General features: G+C 44.5%; 2 protein-coding genes across 2 annotated transcripts; one reads left to right on the top strand and one right to left on the bottom strand.

The window, feature by feature from the left end:
* Positions 1 to 56: 56 nt before the first annotated feature.
* LOC131944496 (myb-like protein V) lies at positions 57 to 9,901 on the top strand. The gene is made up of 3 exons (XM_059305164.1): positions 57 to 100; positions 8,572 to 8,847; positions 9,124 to 9,901. The coding sequence occupies exons 1-3, from the start codon at positions 57 to 59 to the stop codon at positions 9,899 to 9,901; spliced, it is 1,098 nt and encodes a 365-aa protein (XP_059161147.1).
* Positions 9,902 to 10,851: 950 nt separating this feature from the next.
* On the bottom strand, positions 10,852 to 17,051 carry LOC131944476 (glyceraldehyde-3-phosphate dehydrogenase). The gene is made up of 6 exons (XM_059305118.1): positions 16,885 to 17,051; positions 16,052 to 16,229; positions 13,695 to 13,944; positions 13,352 to 13,573; positions 11,876 to 12,061; positions 10,852 to 11,391 (listed from the first exon to the last, which is right to left on the bottom strand). The coding sequence occupies exons 1-6, from the start codon at positions 16,946 to 16,948 to the stop codon at positions 11,104 to 11,106; spliced, it is 1,188 nt and encodes a 395-aa protein (XP_059161101.1). The 5' UTR covers positions 16,949 to 17,051; the 3' UTR covers positions 10,852 to 11,103.
* Positions 17,052 to 20,812: the final 3,761 nt, after the last annotated feature.

Here is a 20,812-nt window from a genome sequence, read left to right as displayed (position 1 = left end):
GAATTTATTATATGTCGATCCTTTCGATCTGTAACCCTTTCGATCTCCAACCAAAGATGATTGCTGTTTATTCAATGGATCAGTCCATTCATCTCCGCAGGTATGTGCAGCCTCTCTGCTTCCCACGGTATTTTATCAAAATGTACCAAAGAATTCTTCACCAATTTTTGGGCTATCAGAGGCAAAAACAAATTGCTAGCAGCGTGCGGTCACTCTTCACGTGATCTCTAGGTGAGGAGCGGGCGGTCAAACGGTGCACGTGAATTCTCTAACAGTCAACACTCCTTGGATGCTGGTGAACGTATCACACTTTGATATCACATGTTAGTCTGCTTACACGTGTATGTGAAAATGTCATATCACACATGTATATCACACATGTATGTATGGATGTCACATGACACATACGTTGTTGGCAGACCAAAAACTTGGTCAAGAAAATTTACAACCGTGGTTTTTGTTCGCCTTACATTATCAGACACAGAGCGTGCTTCTGGAACATTCCACGACCTTCCCGGCAGCCCTGAGACGATAAATCATAGTGTATCGTCTGCTGTACGACTGCTGCAGAATCTGACTGTTTTGGTGCAGACGTCAAAGATGTTTGGTTCTCAATCACTAGCCAACATGCATCCCCCCCCCAGGGTAACTGACATTTGCTACCTTTCAGTCCCCTTCTCAACAAACTTTATTATTTATTAACGCGGTTACCTACGCCCACTTTTCCCAATGCTAGGAAACTTTCACTCTCATAGATATGCCCTTCTAACTGGTGCCCTACTACCAGCATAGATATGCCCTTCTAACTGGTGCCCTACTACCAGCATAGATATGCCCTTCTAACTGGTGCCCTACCACCAGCATAGATATGCCTTTCTAACTGGTACCCCACCACCAGCATATTTATGCCCTTCTTAATGCTGCCCCACCACTCTCATAGATATGCCCTTCTAACTGGTGCCCCACCACTTTCATAGATATGCCCTTCTAACTGGTGCCCCACCACTTTCATAGATATGCCCTTCTAACTGGTGCCCTACTACCAGCATAGATATGCCCTTCTAACTGGTGCCCCACCACTTTCATAGATATGCCCTTCTAACTGGTGCCCCACCACTTTCATAGATATGCCCTTCTAACTGGTGCCCTACTACCAGCATAGATATGCCCTTCTAACTGGTGCCCCACAACCAGCATAGATATGCCCTTCTAACTGGTGCCCCACCACTAGCATAGATATGCCCTTCTAACTGGTGCCCTACCACCATTATAGATGCATTCCCCCTCCCACAACTTGAGTTGCCCCCTCCAAATTGCCCCCCCCCAACACAAAATTTATTGAGTTGCCCCCTCCAAATTGCCCCCCCCCCCCCCAACACAAAATTTATTGAGTTGCCCCCTCCAAATTGCCCCCCCCCCCCCAACACAAAATTTATTGAGTTGCCCCCTCCAAATTGCCCCCCCCCCCCAACACAAAATTTATTGAGTTGCCCCCTCCAAATTGCCCCCCCCCCAACACAAAATTTATTGAGTTGCCCCCTCAAAATTGCCCCCCCCCCCAACACAAAATTTATTGAGTTGCCCCCTCCAAATTGCCCCCCCCCCCCAACACAAAATTTATTGAGTTGCCCCCTCCAAATTGCCCCCCCCCCAACACAAAATTTATTGAGTTGCCCCCTCCAAATTGCCCCCCCCCCCCCCAACACAAAATTTATTGAGTTGCCCCCTCCAAATTGCCCCCCCCCCCCAACACAAAATTTATTGAGTTGCCCCCTCCAAATTGCCCCCCCCCCCCCCAACACAAAATTTATTGAGTTGCCCCCTCCAAATTGCCCCCCCTCAACACAAAATTTATTGAGTTGCCCCCTCCAAATTGCCCCCCCCCCCCCCAACACAAAATTTATTGAGTTGCCCCCTCCAAATTGCCCCCCCCCCCCAACACAAAATTTATTGAGTTGCCCCCTCCAAATTGCCCCCCCCCCCCCCAACACAAAATTTATTGAGTTGCCCCCTCCAAATTGCCCCCCCCCCCAACACAAAATTTATTGAGTTGCCCCCTCCAAATTGCCCCCCCCCCCCAACACAAAATTTATTGCCCCCTCCAAATTGCCCCCCCCCAACACAAAATTTATTGAGTTGCCCCCTCCAAATTGCCCCCCCCCCCCCCCAAGACAAAATTTATTGAGTTGCCTCCTCAAACTTGCCCCCCCCCCCCCCAGCATAAAGTTACTTGAGGTACCGCCAGCTGTCCGCCACCTACCTACTCCCCCCTTTCCCCCCCCCCCCCCCCCCGCCACCTACCTACTCACGTTTTCATCGAGCCTATAATATACCCACTGGCGTTTTATTTCCTCCCCAATGTTTACAGAAAGCATGAAAGGCGTGTGCTCGTGTGATTCAGGGGGAGGGGGGGGGGGGGTTGAAGGGGGTCAAAACGTAAACACTTAGCCTAAATTAATGATGTTTATTTATTGGGCCAGTGAGATTTCAAGTCTACAGATCAAAAACTCTTGCTCAAGCTGATATTGGTTCAATTAGAGGAGCAGATTTATGCTTGAAAGTTCCATTTTTTAGCCTTTCTCTGAGACGTGTGATTTTAAATTTTGATATCGAAAGTAAAGGAGACCGGATGTTGAACCTACACTACATGAGGCTCCCAAATGTGCGTCTGTTGGGTGTTATCAAAGGGCTTTTTTCGTTGCAACATATACATGTGGTATTTATGTTCCTCATGTAGACATATTTCTTACGTATGTGCTGCACAGAATGAAACATTTCCTTTCACAGTGCAGATTGCTCTGAGTCATATCAGGTTAGACTGTCTTAATCTCAGCACTACCACCTGTCTTAATCTCAGCACTACCACCTGTCTTAATCTCGGCACTACCACCTGTCTTAATCTCAGCACTACCACCTGTCTTAATCTCAGCACTACCACCTGTCTTAATCTCAGCACTACCACCTGTCTTAATCTCAGCACTACCACCTGTCTTAATCTCAGCACTACCACCTGTCTTATTTCCGGCACTACCACCTGTCTTAATCTCAACACTACCACCTGTCTTAATCTCAGCACTACCACCTGTCTTAATCTCAGTACTACCACCTGTCTTAATCTCAGCACTACCACCTGTCTTAATCTCAGCACTACCACCTGTCTTATTTCCGGCACTACCACCTGTCTTAATCTCAACACTACCACCTGTCTTAATCTCAGCACTACAACCTGTCTTAATCTCAGCACTACCACCTGTCTTAATCTCAGCACTACCACCTGTCTTAATCTCAGCACTACAACCTGTCTTAATCTCAGCACTACCACCTGTCTTAATCTCAGTACTACCACCTGTCTTAATCTCAGCACTACCACCTGTCTTATTTCCGGCACTACCACCTGTCTTAATCTCAACACTACCACCTGTCTTAATCTCAGCACTACAACCTGTCTTAATCTCAGCACTACCACCTGTCTTATTTCCGGCACTACCACCTGTCTTAATCTCAACACTACCACCTGTCTTAATCTCAGCACTACAACCTGTCTTAATCTCAGCACTACCACCTGTCTTAATCTCAGCACTACCACCTGTCTTATTTCCGGCACTACCACCTGTCTTAATCTCAACACTACCACCTGTCTTAATCTCAGCACTACAACCTGTCTTAATCTCAGCACTACCACCTGTCTTAATCTCAGCACTACCACCTGTCTTAATCTCAGCACTACAACCTGTCTTAATCTCAGCACTACCACCTGTCTTAATCTCAGTACTACCACCTGTCTTAATCTCAGCACTACCACCTGTCTTATTTCCGGCACTACCACCTGTCTTAATCTCAACACTACCACCTGTCTTAATCTCAGCACTACAACCTGTCTTAATCTCAGCACTACCACCTGTCTTATTTCCGGCACTACCACCTGTCTTAATCTCAACACTACCACCTGTCTTAATCTCAGCACTACAACCTGTCTTAATCTCAGCACTACCACCTGTCTTAATCTCAGCACTACCACCTGTCTTAATCTCAGCACTACAACTTGTCTTAATCTCAGCACTACAACCTGTCTTAATCTCAGCACTACCACCTGTCTTAATCTCAGCACTACCACCTGTCTTAATCTCAGCACTACAACTTGTCTTAATCTCAGCACTACAACCTTTCTTAATCTCAGCACTACAACCTGTCTTAATCTCAGCACTACCACCTGTCTTAATCTCAGCACTACAACTTGTCTTAATCTCAGTACTACCACCTGTCTTAATCTCAGCACTACCACCTGTCTTAATCTCAGCACTACAACTTGTCTTAATCTCAGCACTACCACCTGTCTTATTTCCGGCACTACCACCTGTCTTAATCTCAACACTACCACCTGTCTTAATCTCAGCACTACAACCTGTCTTAATCTCAGCACTACCACCTGTCTTAATCTCAGCACTACCACCTGTCTTAATCTCAGCACTACAACTTGTCTTAATCTCAGCACTACAACCTGTCTTAATCTCAGTACTACCACCTGTCTTAATCTCAGCACTACCACCTGTCTTAATCTCAGCACTACCACCTGTCTTAATCTCAGCACTACAACTTGTCTTAATACCAGCATTACGATTATTCTGGCACTATCTTCATGTATCTATATTTTATTTGGGTTCAAATCTCCTTTACTTTTTTATTGAATATGTGAAGTTTTTTTCTCCCTGTTGTATATTACAAGCTTTTATTTAACTCACTGTCTCTGTCTATCGTCAGTCGTCAGTCTGTCGTCAGTCTAGATCGAAATGCCCGAACGAAATTATGGGCACTTCTAACTGACAGATACGGTTCGTAGTTGGTACGTGGGTCAATACATGTAGACAATGCAATATGACATTAGACTTGACTTAATTGGTTGCCTAATTAATTGTTTATTAATTAAAATTGTGCCCAAATTAGTAGGCCGTCTCATCCAACTATTCCGCACTATTATACACGCATCATCATGTTTATTAGGTGTGAAATGGTTTTTAGTCATGGAACTCTATTGTAAGTTTTAAACATTTAAAGTACTGAAAAAAAATTCATAAAAAACGTTTTAATAACTAACTTTTATGTAATAATGCTCAAAAAGTAGAAAATTATACACTACTATTTAAATAACTATTAAGAAAAGCGGGGGTCTCTTCCTAAATATTAGTAAAGGTATCCAATAGATACTAAAGTGACCCACGCTTTTCTTTATAGTTATTTAAATAGTTGTGTATAATTTATTTTCTACTTTTTTGTGCATTATTAAAGAAAAAGATTGTTATTAAAACGGTTTTCATGAATGTTTGTGTGTGTATTAGTTTGAGCTGAATATGTGTAGTATTTTCTCCCTGTTGTATATTTGTGTATTAGTTTGAGCTGAATATGTGTAGTATTTTCTCCCTGTTGTATATTTGTGTATTAGTTTGAGCTGAATATGTGAAGTATTTTCTCCCTGTTGTATATTTGTGTATTAGTTTGAGCTGAATATGTGAAGTATTTTCTCCCTGTTGTATATTTGTGTATTAGTTTGAGCTGAATATGTGGAGTATTTTCTCCGTTGTATATTTGTGTATTAGTTGAGTTGTCCCCCACCAGTACCCAGCACCCTCACAGATCTCAGCCTGTGTGTGAGTACTGTACGGCCGTGGTTGAGCCTCACATAGCGGCTTATCTCCCGTCCGTGGCACCGTGTACCTGGGCCAGATCTCACACCTGAGATTGTGGGGACCTGCTCTGGGAGTTTGAAATTGAAGTGTCATGTTTATATTGCTTGGAGGAGCTTAAAAGAGCTAGCGGTGAGCTGAACTTAGACAATTTCTTCCATTTCCAACAAACACGGCCCGCTGGGGGCTGGTCTGAGAAAACATCGTCCACCCCCCCCCCCCACCCCCCCCCCCACCCCCCCCCCCCCCCCCACCCCCCATCTGCTGCACCAACTCACAGCCCGACCCCAGGGAGTTTGGCAGACGACTGGCAAACATTTTAAAACTCGCCGTTTGCCTATACACCTTTTAATAATTTACTACATTATACTACATTATAAATCACCATAAAAATGTAGTGAATCCCCCACCTCCACACTACCCTCCATTTCCGTACCACACCACAAAACAAGAGATTCTTACGCACTGAAGTTTCGACCAAAGGCATTCGTCTGAAATCTAGAGCTTTTTCGGGTTTTTTTTTTTTTGGGGTTTTTTTTTTGCAATCGTTTACTAACCTTACAGAAGTTGAATGATCGTTGTTTGTGGTTGTATTCGATTTGACCGCTGAATGGGGATGTGGGTGGGGTGGTTAGTTGTGTTAGTGTGGGGATAGAGGTGGGTGGTTAGTTGTGTTGGTGTGTGGATGTGGGTGGGTGGGGTGGTTAGTTGTGTTGGGGTGTGTGGATGTGGGTGAGTGGTTAGTTGTGTTTTTGTGTGGATGCTTATAGAGAAGTTGATGAGGGTGTGCAGTTGACGTCTAATGAATGGTGTTGCCGTCCCTCGTGGTGTTGCCGTACTAACAGACGCCATGTGAAGACCTTCCTAAAGAAACGTGCACAAAATAACTTCAGAAACTTGTAGACAGAAACTGGCTTTCAGTAGAATGGCTTATCTGCATTAGCGCTGAAGTTTGTTTCTTGACGCCATCAATAGAATGGCTTATCTGCTATAGCGCTCAAGTTTGTAAGAAGACAAACGTTTAAAGAAAAAACTATCTTCTGAGAAAGTTCCACTCGATACCGTGTTATGATTAGTTTGCTATTTCCAAGCACGGCTGATAAAAAAATTTCTTCTCTGAGAAAATATTTCTCTTAGCTGGTATTTTAAAAACTTCAATTCAAAGATTTAAAAAATCAAAAAAGAATTTTTTAAAGTTTGAACATACAAATTTTCAGTTTTGATATTTCAGCTTTGTAGCTTTCATTTTAAATGTGGTATTCTTGCTGTGTACATTTTAAATGTGGTATTCTTGCTGTGTACATTTTAAATGTGGTATTCTTGCTGTGTACATTTTAAATGTGGTATTCTTGCTGTGTACATTTTAAATGTGGTATTCTTGCTGTGTACATTTTAAATGTGGTATTCTTGCTGTGTACATTTTAAATGTGGTATTCTTGCTGTGTACATTTTAAATGTGGTATTCTTGCTGTGTACATTTTAAATGTGGTATTCTTGCTGTGTACATTTTAAATGTGGTATTCTTGCTGTGTACATTTTAAAAAGACCCATTTCAGAAACCACAAACATTAAGGTCTGAGATTTTCTACCAACCACATGCCACGGATGTAGTAGTTGCTCCAGTAGACAATTGGTCATCCAGCTGTCCACCAGTCATCTAGCTGTCGATCTGTCGGGGTCGGCGTGGTCGAGTCGGTAAAGCTCATGGTTGCTAAACCGAAAAGTCTCAAGTTCGAACCCTCGGGCAGATGAGGCTCGTTAGCTGGGGACAGCCACTCTTCTAGGAGAGACAACTCCAAAATCAAACAACTGCTGCCTTGTAGATTGTTCTTGGTTGGACAAAGGCTATGGAAGCAAATCCAAAAAGATAAAATACTTAAAAAAAACTTTTTAAAAAACCACGTTTTTCTTGTGGACTAAAAAACGTGGGTACGTTCACCATCAAATTTCCCGACCCATCTGCCCGACCCACGTTTTTTGTCAGTCATCACAAGAATCTGCACAGCTCGAGGAAGCACAAAAGAAAAATTTATTTTCTACTTTTTAGTCCACAAGAAAAACGTGGTTTTTTTAAAAGTTTTTTTTAAGTATTTTATTTTCTCCTTTTTAGTCCGTTGCTACACATGAAAAACGTGGTTTTTAAAAAAGTTTTTTATATAGTTTATTTTCTACTTTATCTAATGACTTGATTAAGTATGACTTGACTAAGTGTTTATACATACACGGACTAAAAATCTTGAGCGACCAGGATTCGAACCTGGGTTGTCGCGGCCACAACGCGAAGTACTAACCACTATACGATCACGGCCAGCGCGCTCACATCGATTGGGGCCGAAGTAACTGTGTCGATAGGCCTCCAGTCTTGTCGGTATCTTTAGAAATCATGTCCTCAATTTTATGGTCCTTGGGGCGTAATTAAATTAAGCTAATTACGGTCTCTAATTGCTAGTTTTTATGATTGCATCTGAAATTGTTAGGCGAAAGTAGCCTACATGCCAAATTTCAGATCTCTAGAGCAATCAGAAGTGGGCTAATTTTCGATGTCAATTTTAACAACAAACATCCAAACAAACAAACAAACGCGAAGCTGAGTTAAGAAAAACGTGTTAAAAAGCAGGCTGAAATCGGAGTCAATGGCCTCAATGGCGCATAACCAGTTGACACGTAACGCTTATTGTGTTGGAGGCGTGGTCGAGTCGGCAAAAAGCTCATGGTTGATAAATTCGAACAAAGTCTCGAGTTCGAACCCACTGGCAGATAAATCTCGATCCCCTTCAACACTAATAATTAAGAACGAAGAAGAAGAAAAAGATCCAGCTGTCCATCGGTCATCCAGCTGTCCATCGGTCATCTAGCTGTCCACCGGTCATCCAGCTGTCCATCGGTCATCTAGCTGTCCACCGGTCATCCAGCTGTCCATCGGTCATCCAGCTGTCCACCGGTCATCCAGCTGTCCATCGGTCATCCAGCTGTCCATCGGTCATCCAGCTGTCCATCTGTCATCTAGCTGTCCATCTGTCATCCAGCTGTCCATCGGTCATCCAGCTGTCCATCGGTCATCCAGCTGTCCACCGGTCATCCAGCTGTCCATCGGTCATCCAGCTGTCCACCGGTCATCCAGCTGTCCACCGGTCATCCAGCTGTCCATCGGTCATCCAGCTGTCCACCGGTCATCCAGCTGTCCACCGCGCCGATAGTCAGCTAAAAAATAATTTTCTCATCGTGTTTTTTTTACTCTTTAACGTCAGTGTCATGGTCAAAGTAAAAAAAAGTCTTTGTACTCAAGGTTAACAGACTTTATGTGACGTTAAACATAGACTGTATGTGACGTAAACATAGACTTTGTCGTTACTCTAATCTTGTTTGACACGTCACATAGTAGGTTTTCATCCCCTCCATTGGTCGAACAAAAACCGTGGTAAAGGACTCATCACGACACCAACAGGACCAAAGAGGACATCGCGACACCAACAGGACTAAAGAGGACATCGCGACACCAACAGGACCAAAGAGGACATCACGACACCAACAGGACCAAACAAAGAGGACATCGCGACACCAACAGGACCAAAGAGGACATCACGACACCAACAGGACCAAACAAAGAGGACATCGCGACACCAACAGGACCAAAGAGGACATCACGACACCAACAGGACCAGACAAGGAGGACATCGCGACACCAACAGGACCAAACAAAGAGGACATCGCGACACCAACAGGACCAAAGAGGACATCACGACACCAACAGGACCAAAGAGGACATCACGACACCAACAGGACCAAACAAAGAGGACATCACGACACCAACAGGACCAAACAAAGAGGACATCACGACACCAACAGGACCAAACAAAGAGGACATCACGACACCAACAGGACCAGACAAAGAGGACATCACGACACCAACAGGACCAAACAAAGAGGACATCACGACACCAACAGGACCAAAGAGGACATCACGACACCAACAGGACCAAAGAGGACATCACGACACCAACAGGACCAAAGAGGACATCACGACACCAACAGGACCAAACAAAGAGGACATCACGACACCAACAGGACCAAACAAAGAGGACATCACGACACCAACAGGACCAAACAAAGAGGACATCACGACACCAACAGGACCAAAGAGGACATCACGACACCAAGAGGACCAAAGAGGACATCACGACACCAACAAAGAGGACATCACGACACCAACAAAGAGGACATGACGACATCAACAGGACAAAAGAGGACATGACGACACCAAGAGGACCAGACAAAGAGGACATCACGACACCAACAGGACCAGACAAAGAGGACATCGCGACACCAACAGGACCAGACAAAGAGGACATCACGACACCAACAGGACCAGACAAAGAGGACATCACGACACCAACAGGACCAGACAAAGAGGACATCACGACACCAACAGGACCAAACAAAGAGGACATCACGACACCAACAGGACCAAAGAGGACATCACGACACCAACAGGACCAAAGAGGACATCACGACACCAACAGGACCAAAGAGGACATCACGACACCAAGAGGACCAAACAAAGAGGACATCACGACACCAACAGGACCAAAGAGGACATCACGACACCAAGAGGACAAAAGAGGACATCACGACACCAACAAAGAGGACATCACGACACCAACAAAGAGGACATGACGACATCAACAGGACAAAAGAGGACATGACGACACCAAGAGGACCAGACAAAGAGCGGCCACAAGATATTGTGTTCAATACCGCGGCTATCGGCACCCCACAGAGGTCGTGATTCAGGCAGTGCCAGCCTTTTGTCTCAGAACTGTTAGAGGGGGGCGGGGGCAGGGGGGGGGGGCAACTGTTAGACTTTAGAGAATTACGACAGTCTTGGGCCGGGGGGGGGGGTGAGATTAGATGGGGCCCATTTCACTAAGCTGGCTGTGTGACGTCACAGCGGCTGATTGCCTGTGCCAATTAGAGCTTCATTAACCTGTGGAGCGGCCAAGTGTACCCATGGTGTTTAGTTCAGCTTCGGTTCGTCTTGCCATCTGGACTGAGATTAATTTTTTAAAATATTTCTACAGCATTCGTTGAACTTTTTATTCTTGTTATTATGTTTGTAAATAAATTAAAAAAAAAAACAGCAACAATCGCTTAGTATATATATATATGTATTCTGTATAGTTGTGTACACAATTCGAAAACAATGATACTTTTTCCGGACGAATTTCCGAGCCCACGTGATGGTGAAATCCACACATGACAAATCAAATGTCAATTTGTCTTTTAGTTTGACCACCGACACTCTCACACAGATGTAAAGATGATCCGACCACATCCCCCACCCCACCCCCACACATCCCACACATTTATTCACCGCGGTGTCGTGTGTGTCGTCGACTGTGAGTTGTGTGATGGCGTCATCAGTCAACTAACCAAAACAACCACAGCAGCCGTTCTTGTCCTTGGTGTGACCTTGACCTTTGGTCTTAGAGGCCGAAAGCCCAGCTTTGGACTCGCACCTGCCTTTCTGCTGCATGCTGAGGTCAATGCCGTGGTCCTTGCAGTAGATGAAGTTGATGAGGGAGATGACGCGGCAGCTGTAGCCGTACTCGTTGTCGTACCACGCCACCAGCTTGACGAACGTGTCGTTCAGGGCGATGCCGGCCTGCGCGTCAAAGATGCTGCTGCAACTGTTGCCACGGAAGTCGGAGGAGACCTGCAGTACAAGGTTAGGTCATGGGGGACCTGCAGTACAAGGTTAGGTCATGGGGGACCTGTAGTACAAGGTTAGGTCATGGGGGACCTGCAGTACAAGGTTAGGTCATGGGGGACCTGCAGTACAAGGTTAGGTCATGGGGGACCTGCAGTACAAGGTTAGGTCATGGGGGACCTGCAGTACAAGGTTAGGTCATGGGGGACCTGCAGTACAAGGTTAGGTCATGGGGGACCTGCAGTACAAGGTTAGGTCATGGGGGACCTGCAGTACAAGGTTAGGTCATGGGGGACCTGCAGTACAAGGTTAGGTCATGGGGGACCTGCAGTACAAGGTTAGGTCATGGGGGACCTGCAGTACAAGGTTAGGTCATGGGAGACCTGCAGTACACGCTTAGGTCATGGGGACCTGCAGTACAATATTAACCAACAACAGGTTGTAGGTTTGAACCCACAGCTACACCATGTTTAACTGAAGCTCTACCTACCAACATTTCATCCGTAAATCCCAGAATGCCCTTCATGGCACCGGATGAGGCAGCTTTGATGGCGTCCACTATGTCCTTATATGGTGTGGGTTTGGCCAGTCTACACGTCAGGTCAACCACCGATACGTCTGGTGTCGGCACACGGAATGCCATGCCGGTCAACTTGCCGTTCATTTCTGGGATCACCTGGTAGATTACAGCAGGAAAGTCTAGCTATATTGTCACACTCATGGCTGTAGTATAGCTATATTGTCACACTCATGGCTGTAGTATAGCTATATTGTCACACTCATGGCTGTAGTATAGCTATATTGTCACACTCATGGCTGTAGTATAGCTATATTGTCACACTCATGGCTAGTATAGCTAGATTGTCACACTCATGGCTATTATAGCTAGATTTTCGCACTCATGGCTGTGGTGTAGCTAGATTGTCACACTCATGGCTAGTATAGCTAGATTGTCACACTCATGGCTATTATAGCTAGATTGTCACACTCATGGCTGTGGTATACCTAGATTGTCACGCTGGTTACATGCATGTTAGTATAGCTAGATTGTCACGCTTATGGTCACGTTATATGCTTAAATGGTCATTTAGCATCTGTTAGTAACATCTTACATTTAGCACCTGTCATGATATATTTACATCCTTCACGTCACCAATAACAGCCGTGACCTTACTTTAACCGCCCCTGGTATGATGTTGACCAATGGGACCTTACCTTACTGACAGCTTTAGCCGCCCCTGGTATGATGTTGACCAATGGGACCCTACCTTACCGACAACTTTAGCCGCCCCTGGTATGATGTTGACCAATGGGACCTTACCTTACCGACAGCTGTAGCCGCCCCTGGTATGATGTTGACCAATGGGACCTTACTTTACTGACAGCTTTAGCCGCCCCTGGTATGATGTTGACCAATGGGACCTTACCTTACCGACAGCTGTAGCCGCCCCTGGTATGATGTTGACCAATGGGACCTTACCTTACCGACAGCTGTAGCCGCCCCTGGTATGATGTTGACCAATGGGACCCTACCTTACCGACAGCTTTAGCCGCCCCTGGTATGATGTTGACCAATGGGACCTTACCTTACTGACAGCTTGAGCCGCCCCTGTTGTTGCCGGGATGATGTTGACAAATGGGACCTTACCTTACCGACAGCTTTAGCCGCCCCTGGTATGATGTTGACCAATGGGACCTTACTTTACTGACAGCTTTAGCCGCCCCTGGTATGATGTTGACCAATGGGACCTTACCTTACCGACAGCTTTAACCGTCCAAGGTATGATGTTGACCAATGGGACCTTACCTTACCGACAGCTTTAGCCGCCCCTGGTATGATGTTGACCAATGGGACCTTACCTTTCCGACAGCTTTAGCCGCCCCTGGTATGATGTTGACCAATGGGACCTTACCTTACCGACAGCTTTAGCCGCCCCTGGTATGATGTTGACCTATGAGCCCTTACCTTACCGACAGCTTTAGCCGCCCCTGTTGTTGCCGGGATGATGTTGACCAAAGCACTCCGGCCAGCCCTCCAGTCCTTGGAGCTCGGCCCGTCCACGGTCATCTGAGTGGCCGTCACGGCGTGGACAGTGGTCATCAAACCCTCCACGATGCCAAAGTTGTCGTGGATGACCTTGACCAACGGGGCCAGGCAGTTGGTCGTGCAGGAGGCGTTGCTTATGACCTGTGGCGACCCAGGTGGGGATAAAGTACCCCCTTCAATTTGTTCTCATTTGATAACATCTCAAACCAACCGACCACCCCCAAACACACACAACCCGCATGAAAGCCAGAAGAAAACCTACCTCCATGTCCGAGGTGTATTTATCCAGGTTGACCCCACACACGAACATGGGGGCGTCGGCTGAGGGCGCCGAGATGATGACCTTCTTGGCCCCGGCCTTGATGTGGACCTGGGCCTTGTCCAGGGTGGTGAAGACGCCCGTGGACTCCACGATGTACTCAGCGCTCACCGACCACCAGGGGATGTTCTCTGGACTCCGCTCATTAAACACTTTGATTGGCGTGCCGTTAATGACTAGCTCGTCACCAGAACTACAACATAGAGGGGGATCAATTTCATGCTAGTACATCTAGATATGTACAGAACTACAACATAGAGTGGGATCAATTTCATGCTAGTACATCTAGATATGTACAGAACTACAACATAGAGTGGGATCAATTTCATGCTAGTACATCTAGATATGTACAGAACTACAACATAGAGTGGGATCAATTTCATGCTAGTACATCTAGATATGTACAGAACTACAACATAGAGTGGGATCAATTTCATGCTAGTACATCTAGATATGTACAGAACTACAATATAGAGTGGGATCAATTTCATGCTAGTACATCTAGATATGTACAGAACTACAACATAGAGTGGGATCAATTTCATGCTAGTACATCTAGATATGTACAGAACTACAACATAAAGTGGGAACAATTTCATGCTAGTACATCTAGATATGTACAGAACTACAATATAGAGTGGGATCAATTTCATGCTAGTACATCTAGATATGTACAGAACTACAACATAGAGTGGGATCAATTTCATGCTAGTACATCTAGATATGTACAGAACTACAACATAACGTGGGATCAATTTCATGCTAGTACATCTAGATATGTACGGTCAATAGAGCTACAACATAGAGTGGGATCAATTTCATGCTAGTACATCTAGATATGTACAGAACTACAACATAAAGTGGGATCAATTTCATGCTAGTACATCTAGATATGTACAGAACTACAACATAAAGTGGGATCAATTTCATGCTAGTACATCTAGATATGTACAGAACTACAACATAAAGTGGGATCAATTTCATGCTAGTACATCTAGATATGTACAGAACTACAATATAGAGTGGGATCAATTTCATGCTAGTACATCTAGATATGTACAGAACTACAACATAGAGTGGGATCAATTTCATGCTAGTACATCTAGATATGTACAGAACTACAACATAAAGTGGGATCAATTTCATGCTAGTACATCTAGATATGTACAGAACTACAACATAAAGTGGGATCAATTTCATGCTAGTACATCTAGATATGTACAGAACTACAACATAAAGTGGGATCAATTTCATGCTAGTACATCTAGATATGTACAGAACTACAACATAAAGTGGGATCAATTTCATGCTAGTACATCTAGATATGTACAGAACTACAACATAAAGTGGGATCAATTTCATGCTAGTACATCTAGATATGTACAGAACTACAACATAAAGTGGGATCAATTTCATGCTAGTACATCTAGATATGTACAGAACTACAACATAAAGTGGGATCAATTTCATGCTAGTACATCTAGATATGTACAGAACTACAACATAAAGTGGGATCAATTTCATGCTAGTACATCTAGATATGTACAGAACTACAACATAAAGTGGGATCAATTTCATGCTAGTACATCTAGATATGTACAGAACTACAACATAAAGTGGGATCAATTTCATGCTAGTACATCTAGATATGTACAGAACTACAACATAAAGTGGGATCAATTTCATGCTAGTACATCTAGATATGTACGGTCACCAGAGGTACAACGTACCAGAATAAAAATTAAGTTCCCTTTCGAACCTGACGGTCCGTGGGGCAAGTGAAGTTGAGTGAGATTCATTTCATGTCAGTATGTCATGACCTTTCAAAAGTGTTTGGTGTTGGTTTAAGTTACTTCGGTACTCGTACTCAACAGTTCCTTTCAGGCATCTCTTGGGGAGGGCAGTGCTCCCAACCCCCGAAACTCGTCCACCGCCCCCCCCCCCCCCCGACAACACAAAATGCATAGAAAATATTTACAAACAGTGCTCCCCCCCCCCCCTGGAGAAAAAGAAACGCCTGTAGACTACTGTGTATCTAATACTCCACGGTATACCGTATAGAGATATTCGAATTCCCATACTGATCTGCTTATACGTTATACGTAGGCTATACACTCAACATCCATAATGCATTGTGTTAATGTCACAAAACCCCATGTACACAACATCATATGTAGATAACATCCCATGTACTCGGCATTCCATTATTCATTGTGTTAATGTACACAATCCCCTTGTAAACAACCCCCCCCCCTGTAAACAAATCCCCCCCCCCCCCCCCCAGATGAAGGTTCAGTTACCTGCTGACTGTCCCGTTGAACCTGCCGTGCGTGGAGTCGTACACAAACATGTACGCCATGTACGCCGGCTCTATGAAGGGGTCATTGACCGCCACTACTGGCACGCCCATTTCGATGGCTGCCCGGAGAGTCAGACGACCGATGCGACCAAAGCCATTGATGCCCACCTTGGGTTGGACTAGAAATCAACAAATTGGATCAAGTTCATAGATTGTATTTACAAAATAGCCAAAATTATTCATTTTTTTCACACTCATTAACACATTTTTTACCACGATCGGTTTTTTCTCTACTATTTGCAATGAGTTACGCAATGTTGAAATGTCACTTTATCGATGTCATGCATGCTTAGACTGAGTGACATCAAACAAAGTTTATAATTGACATAACCAAGCTAGGTAAGTTTAGTTTTAATTTTCACACTTAAAATGGTATTTCAAATAACATTGCTTCATTCGTAAACCTTACCTTAACGATTAACGGAGTAGTAGTGGACAAAATGAGAGCTAACAAAAGTCAAGTTCACAAGCTATTGTAGATCTAGATTTCTAGATCTAGTCTACATCATTGGGGGACTGGCTATGTCGATACAAGTATTACAAATAATTATGTTAGTGTTCGATTCAAAGGTTTAGAGTATCTTTATGGCCTGTTATGGACGATATTAGTTTCGGATTACGGGTGGGCGGTTTTAAGACCACGTATCGAACACATGAATTCTAACTAGATCTAGATCTAGATCTGTTAGTAGTCGCGGTAGATCTAAAAACCCAAACAAGTCTGCTGTGGATTAACTGTTGCGAGCAGCTGGGAGGGTATGGCCTAGCGTTTACCTCGAGTAGTGCAGCAGTTCTCAGGCAAGCCGTTAAAGAGTGGTGCCTGTTTTCGTGCAGACATCACTGGGTAGGGTTTGTTTATTCGGAGCTAAGCAGATTGAGCTAAATATAAACCCCAGTCTGCCACATTTTCTCTGCAGACTCTCTTCAAAATGGAGGTCTAATTGCCACCAAAACAGTGACGTCATTTGCTAAAATGGCGCCTTGAAACCCAGCGTCACTGGATCACTTGTGTTTATTGCTCAGACAAAGATTTATTTTCAATAGTTTTAAAACTCTGAAGTTTAAAATAAAATATTAGAATATGTGTGTGAAGAGAAGACCTTGATATGCCCAGTAAAGGTGAACATTAGATAATAACAACTTGGACGGCGTGGTCGGATGAGTGAGCTGACGAATGCTTGTGCCCGAAAGTCTCGAGTTTGTACCTGAGGTCAAGTCCGTAGGACGTACCTGAGGGGTCGAGTCTGTATGACGTACCTGATGTCGAGTCTGTAGGACGTACCTGGGGTCGAGTCTGTAGGACGTACCTGGGGTCGAGTCTGTAGGACGTACCTGAGGTGCAGTCTGTAGGACGTACCTGAGGTGGAGTCTGTATGACGTACCTGATGTCGAGTCTGTATGACGTACCTGAGGTCGAGTCTGTAGGACGTACCTGGGGTGGAGTCTGTATGACGTACCTGATGTCGAGTCTGTATGACGTACCTGAGGTCGAGTCTGTAGGACGTACCTGGGGTGGAGTCTGTATGACGTACCTGATGTCGAGTCTGTATGACGTACCTGAGGTGGAGTCTGTAGGACGTACCTGGGGTGGAGTCTGTAGGACGTACCTGAGGTGGAGTCTGTAGGACGTACCTGAGGTGGAGTCTGTAGGACGTACCTGAGGTGCAGTCTGTAGGACGTACGTGGGGTCGAGTCTGTAGGACGTACCTGATGTCGAGTCTGTAGGACGTACCTGAGGTGGAGTCTGTAGGACGTACCTGGGGTGGAGTCTGTAGGACGTACCTGAGGTGGAGTCTGTAGGACGTACCTGAGGTCGAGTCTGTAGGACGTACCTGATGTCGAGTCTGTAGGACGTACCTGAGGTGGAGTCTGTAGGACGTACGTGGGGTCGAGTCTGTAGGACGTACCTGATGTCGAGTCTGTAGGACGTACGTGGGGTCGAGTCTGTAGGACGTACCTGATGTCGAGTCTGTAGGACGTACCTGATGTCGAGTCTGTAGGACGTACCTGAGGTCGAGTCTGTAGGACGTACCTGATGTCGAGTCTGTAGGACGTACCTGAGGTGGAGTCTGTAGGACGTACGTGGGGTCGAGTCTGTAGGACGTACCTGATGTCGAGTCTGTAGGACGTACCTGAGGTGGAGTCTGTAGGACGTACCTGGGGTGGAGTCTGTAGGACGTACCTGAGGTGGAGTCTGTAGGACGTACCTGAGGTGGAGTCTGTAGGACGTACCTGAGGTCGAGTCTGTATGACGTACCTGAGGTGGAGTCTGTAGGACGTACCTGAGGTGGAGTCTGTAGGACGTACCTGAGGTGGAGTCTGTAGGACGTACCTGAGGTGGAGTCTGTAGGACGTACCTGAAGTGGAGTCTGTAGGACGTACCTGACTCACGTTAGGGATTGCAAGACGGCTAGGCACAGTTCTGAACACAATACCCCCCTGCTTGCCGTCAATAAAACACGAACTCTCTGACGCTAAAGGGAAAAGATGATGACTCATACAAGACGTTAATTCATTTAATAGTTTGAAATACTGAGTAATAAAATAACTGCGGCGGGTCTTGATAATAATAATAAGAATAAACTACCCCCGCCCTCCCACCCCCGAAAAATGATCAGCCAATCGTCCTTAGCGAGAGCCGAAGATGCAGGCAGCCAAACACAGGTCTAAACAAACCTGGTGTTGGAAGATGAAAGGATGCGAGCTGTACCTGGCCAGGTATACTACGTCACTGTGACGTAGACCACACAGACCACCTTAATCCTAACAATCTGATGCTGGCTGTAATTGAAAGTAAACTGGTCTCTTATCTACCATCTCAGGTAACAGCAATTATTGATGGCACAGGTAACATCAATTATTGATGGCACAGGTAACAGCAATTATTGATGGCACAGGTAACAGCAATTATTGATGGCACAGGTAACAGCAATTATTGATGGCACAGGTAACAGCAATTATTGATGGCACAGGTAACAGCAATTATTGATGGCACAGGTAATAGCAATTATTGATGGCACAGGTAATAGCAATTATTGATGGCACAGGTAACATCAATTATTGATGGCACAGGTAACAGCAATTATTGATGGCACAGGTAACAGCAATTATTGATGGCACAGGTAACAGCAATTATTGATGGCACAGGTAACAGCAATTATTGATGGCACAGGTAACAGCAATTATTGATGGCACAGGTAATAGCAATTATTGATGGCACAGGTAACAGCAATTATTGATGGCACAGGTAATAGCAATTATTGATGGCACAGGTAATAGCAATTATTGATGGCACAGGTAACAGCAATTATTGATGGCACAGGTAATAGCAATTATTGATGGCACAGGTAATAGCAATTATTGATGGCACAGGTAACAGCAATTATTGATGGCACAGGTAATAGCAATTATTGATGGCACAGGTAACAGCAATTATTGATGGCACAGGTAATAGCAATTATTGATGGCACAGGTAATAGCAATTATTGATGGCACAGGTAACAGCAATTATTGATGGCACAGGTAACAGCAATTATTGATGGCACAGGTAATAGCAATTATTGATGGCACAGGTAACAGCAATTATTGATGGCACAGGTAATAGCAATTATTGATGGCTGATGTAACAACAATTATTGATGGCACAGGTAACAGCAATTATTGATGGCACAGGTAATAGCAATTATTGATGGCACAGGTAACAGCAATTATTGATGGCACAGGTAACAGCAATTATTGATGGCACAGGTAACAGCAATTATTGATGGCACAGGTAACAGCAATTATTGATGGCACAGGTAACAGCAATTATTGATGGCACAGGTAACAGCAATTATTGATGGCACAGGTAACAGCAATTATTGATGGCACAGGTAACAACAATTATTGATGGCACAGGTAACAGCAATTATTGATGGCACAGGTAACAGCAATTATTGATGGCACAGGTAACAGCAATTATTGATGGCACAGGTAACAGCAATTATTGATGGCACAGGTAATAGCAATTATTGATGGCACAGGTAACAGCAATTATTGATGGCACAGGTAATAGCAATTATTGATGGCACAGGTAATAGCAATTATTGATGGCACAGGTAACAGCAATTATTGATGGCACAGGTAATAGCAATTATTGATGGCACAGGTAATAGCAATTATTGATGGCACAGGTAACAGCAATTATTGATGGCACAGGTAATAGCAATTATTGATGGCACAGGTAACAGCAATTATTGATGGCACAGGTAATAGCAATTATTGATGGCACAGGTAACATCAATTATTGATGGCACAGGTAACAGCAATTATTGATGGCACAGGTAACAGCAATTATTGATGGCACAGGTAACAGCAATTATTGATGGCACAGGTAACAGCAATTATTGATGGCACAGGTAATAGCAATTATTGATGGCTGATGTAACAACAATTATTGATGGCACAGGTAACAGCAATTATTGATGGCACAGGTAATAGCAATTATTGATGGCACAGGTAATAGCAATTATTGATGACCTAAGGTAATAGCAATTATTGATGGCACAGGTAACAGCAATTATTGATGGCACAGGTAACAGCAATTATTGATGGCACAGGTAATAGCAATTATTGATGGCACAGGTAACAGCAATTATTGATGGCACAGGTAATAGCAATTATTGATGGCTGATGTAACAACAATTATTGATGGCACAGGTAA

Source organism: Physella acuta, unplaced genomic scaffold (genome assembly GCF_028476545.2).
Source record: "Physella acuta isolate Inbredline_101_S28 unplaced genomic scaffold, ASM2847654v3 ptg000494l, whole genome shotgun sequence".
NCBI lineage: Eukaryota > Metazoa > Mollusca > Gastropoda > Physidae > Physella > Physella acuta.
This window is presented reverse-complemented; position numbering and strand designations above follow the sequence as displayed.

Coding starts and splice junctions, on each gene's coding strand:
- LOC131944496 (XM_059305164.1), top strand. CDS start 57: ATGATTGCTGTTTATTCAATGGATCAGTCCATTCATCTCCGCAG. Junction 101..8,571: donor CAGTCCATTCATCTCCGCAG/GTATGTGCAGCC, acceptor TCGGTCATCTAG/CTGTCCACCGGTCATCCAGC. Junction 8,848..9,123: donor GGTCATCCAGCTGTCCACCG/GTCATCCAGCTG, acceptor CGACACCAACAG/GACCAAAGAGGACATCGCGA.
- LOC131944476 (XM_059305118.1), bottom strand. CDS start 16,948: ATGTCTGCACGAAAACAGGCACCACTCTTTAACGGCTTGCCTGAGAAC. Junction 13,574..13,694: donor AATACACCTCGGACATGGAG/GTAGGTTTTCTT, acceptor GGGTCGCCACAG/GTCATAAGCAACGCCTCCTG. Junction 11,392..11,875: donor GATTTACGGATGAAATGTTG/GTAGGTAGAGCT, acceptor CTTGTACTGCAG/GTCTCCTCCGACTTCCGTGG.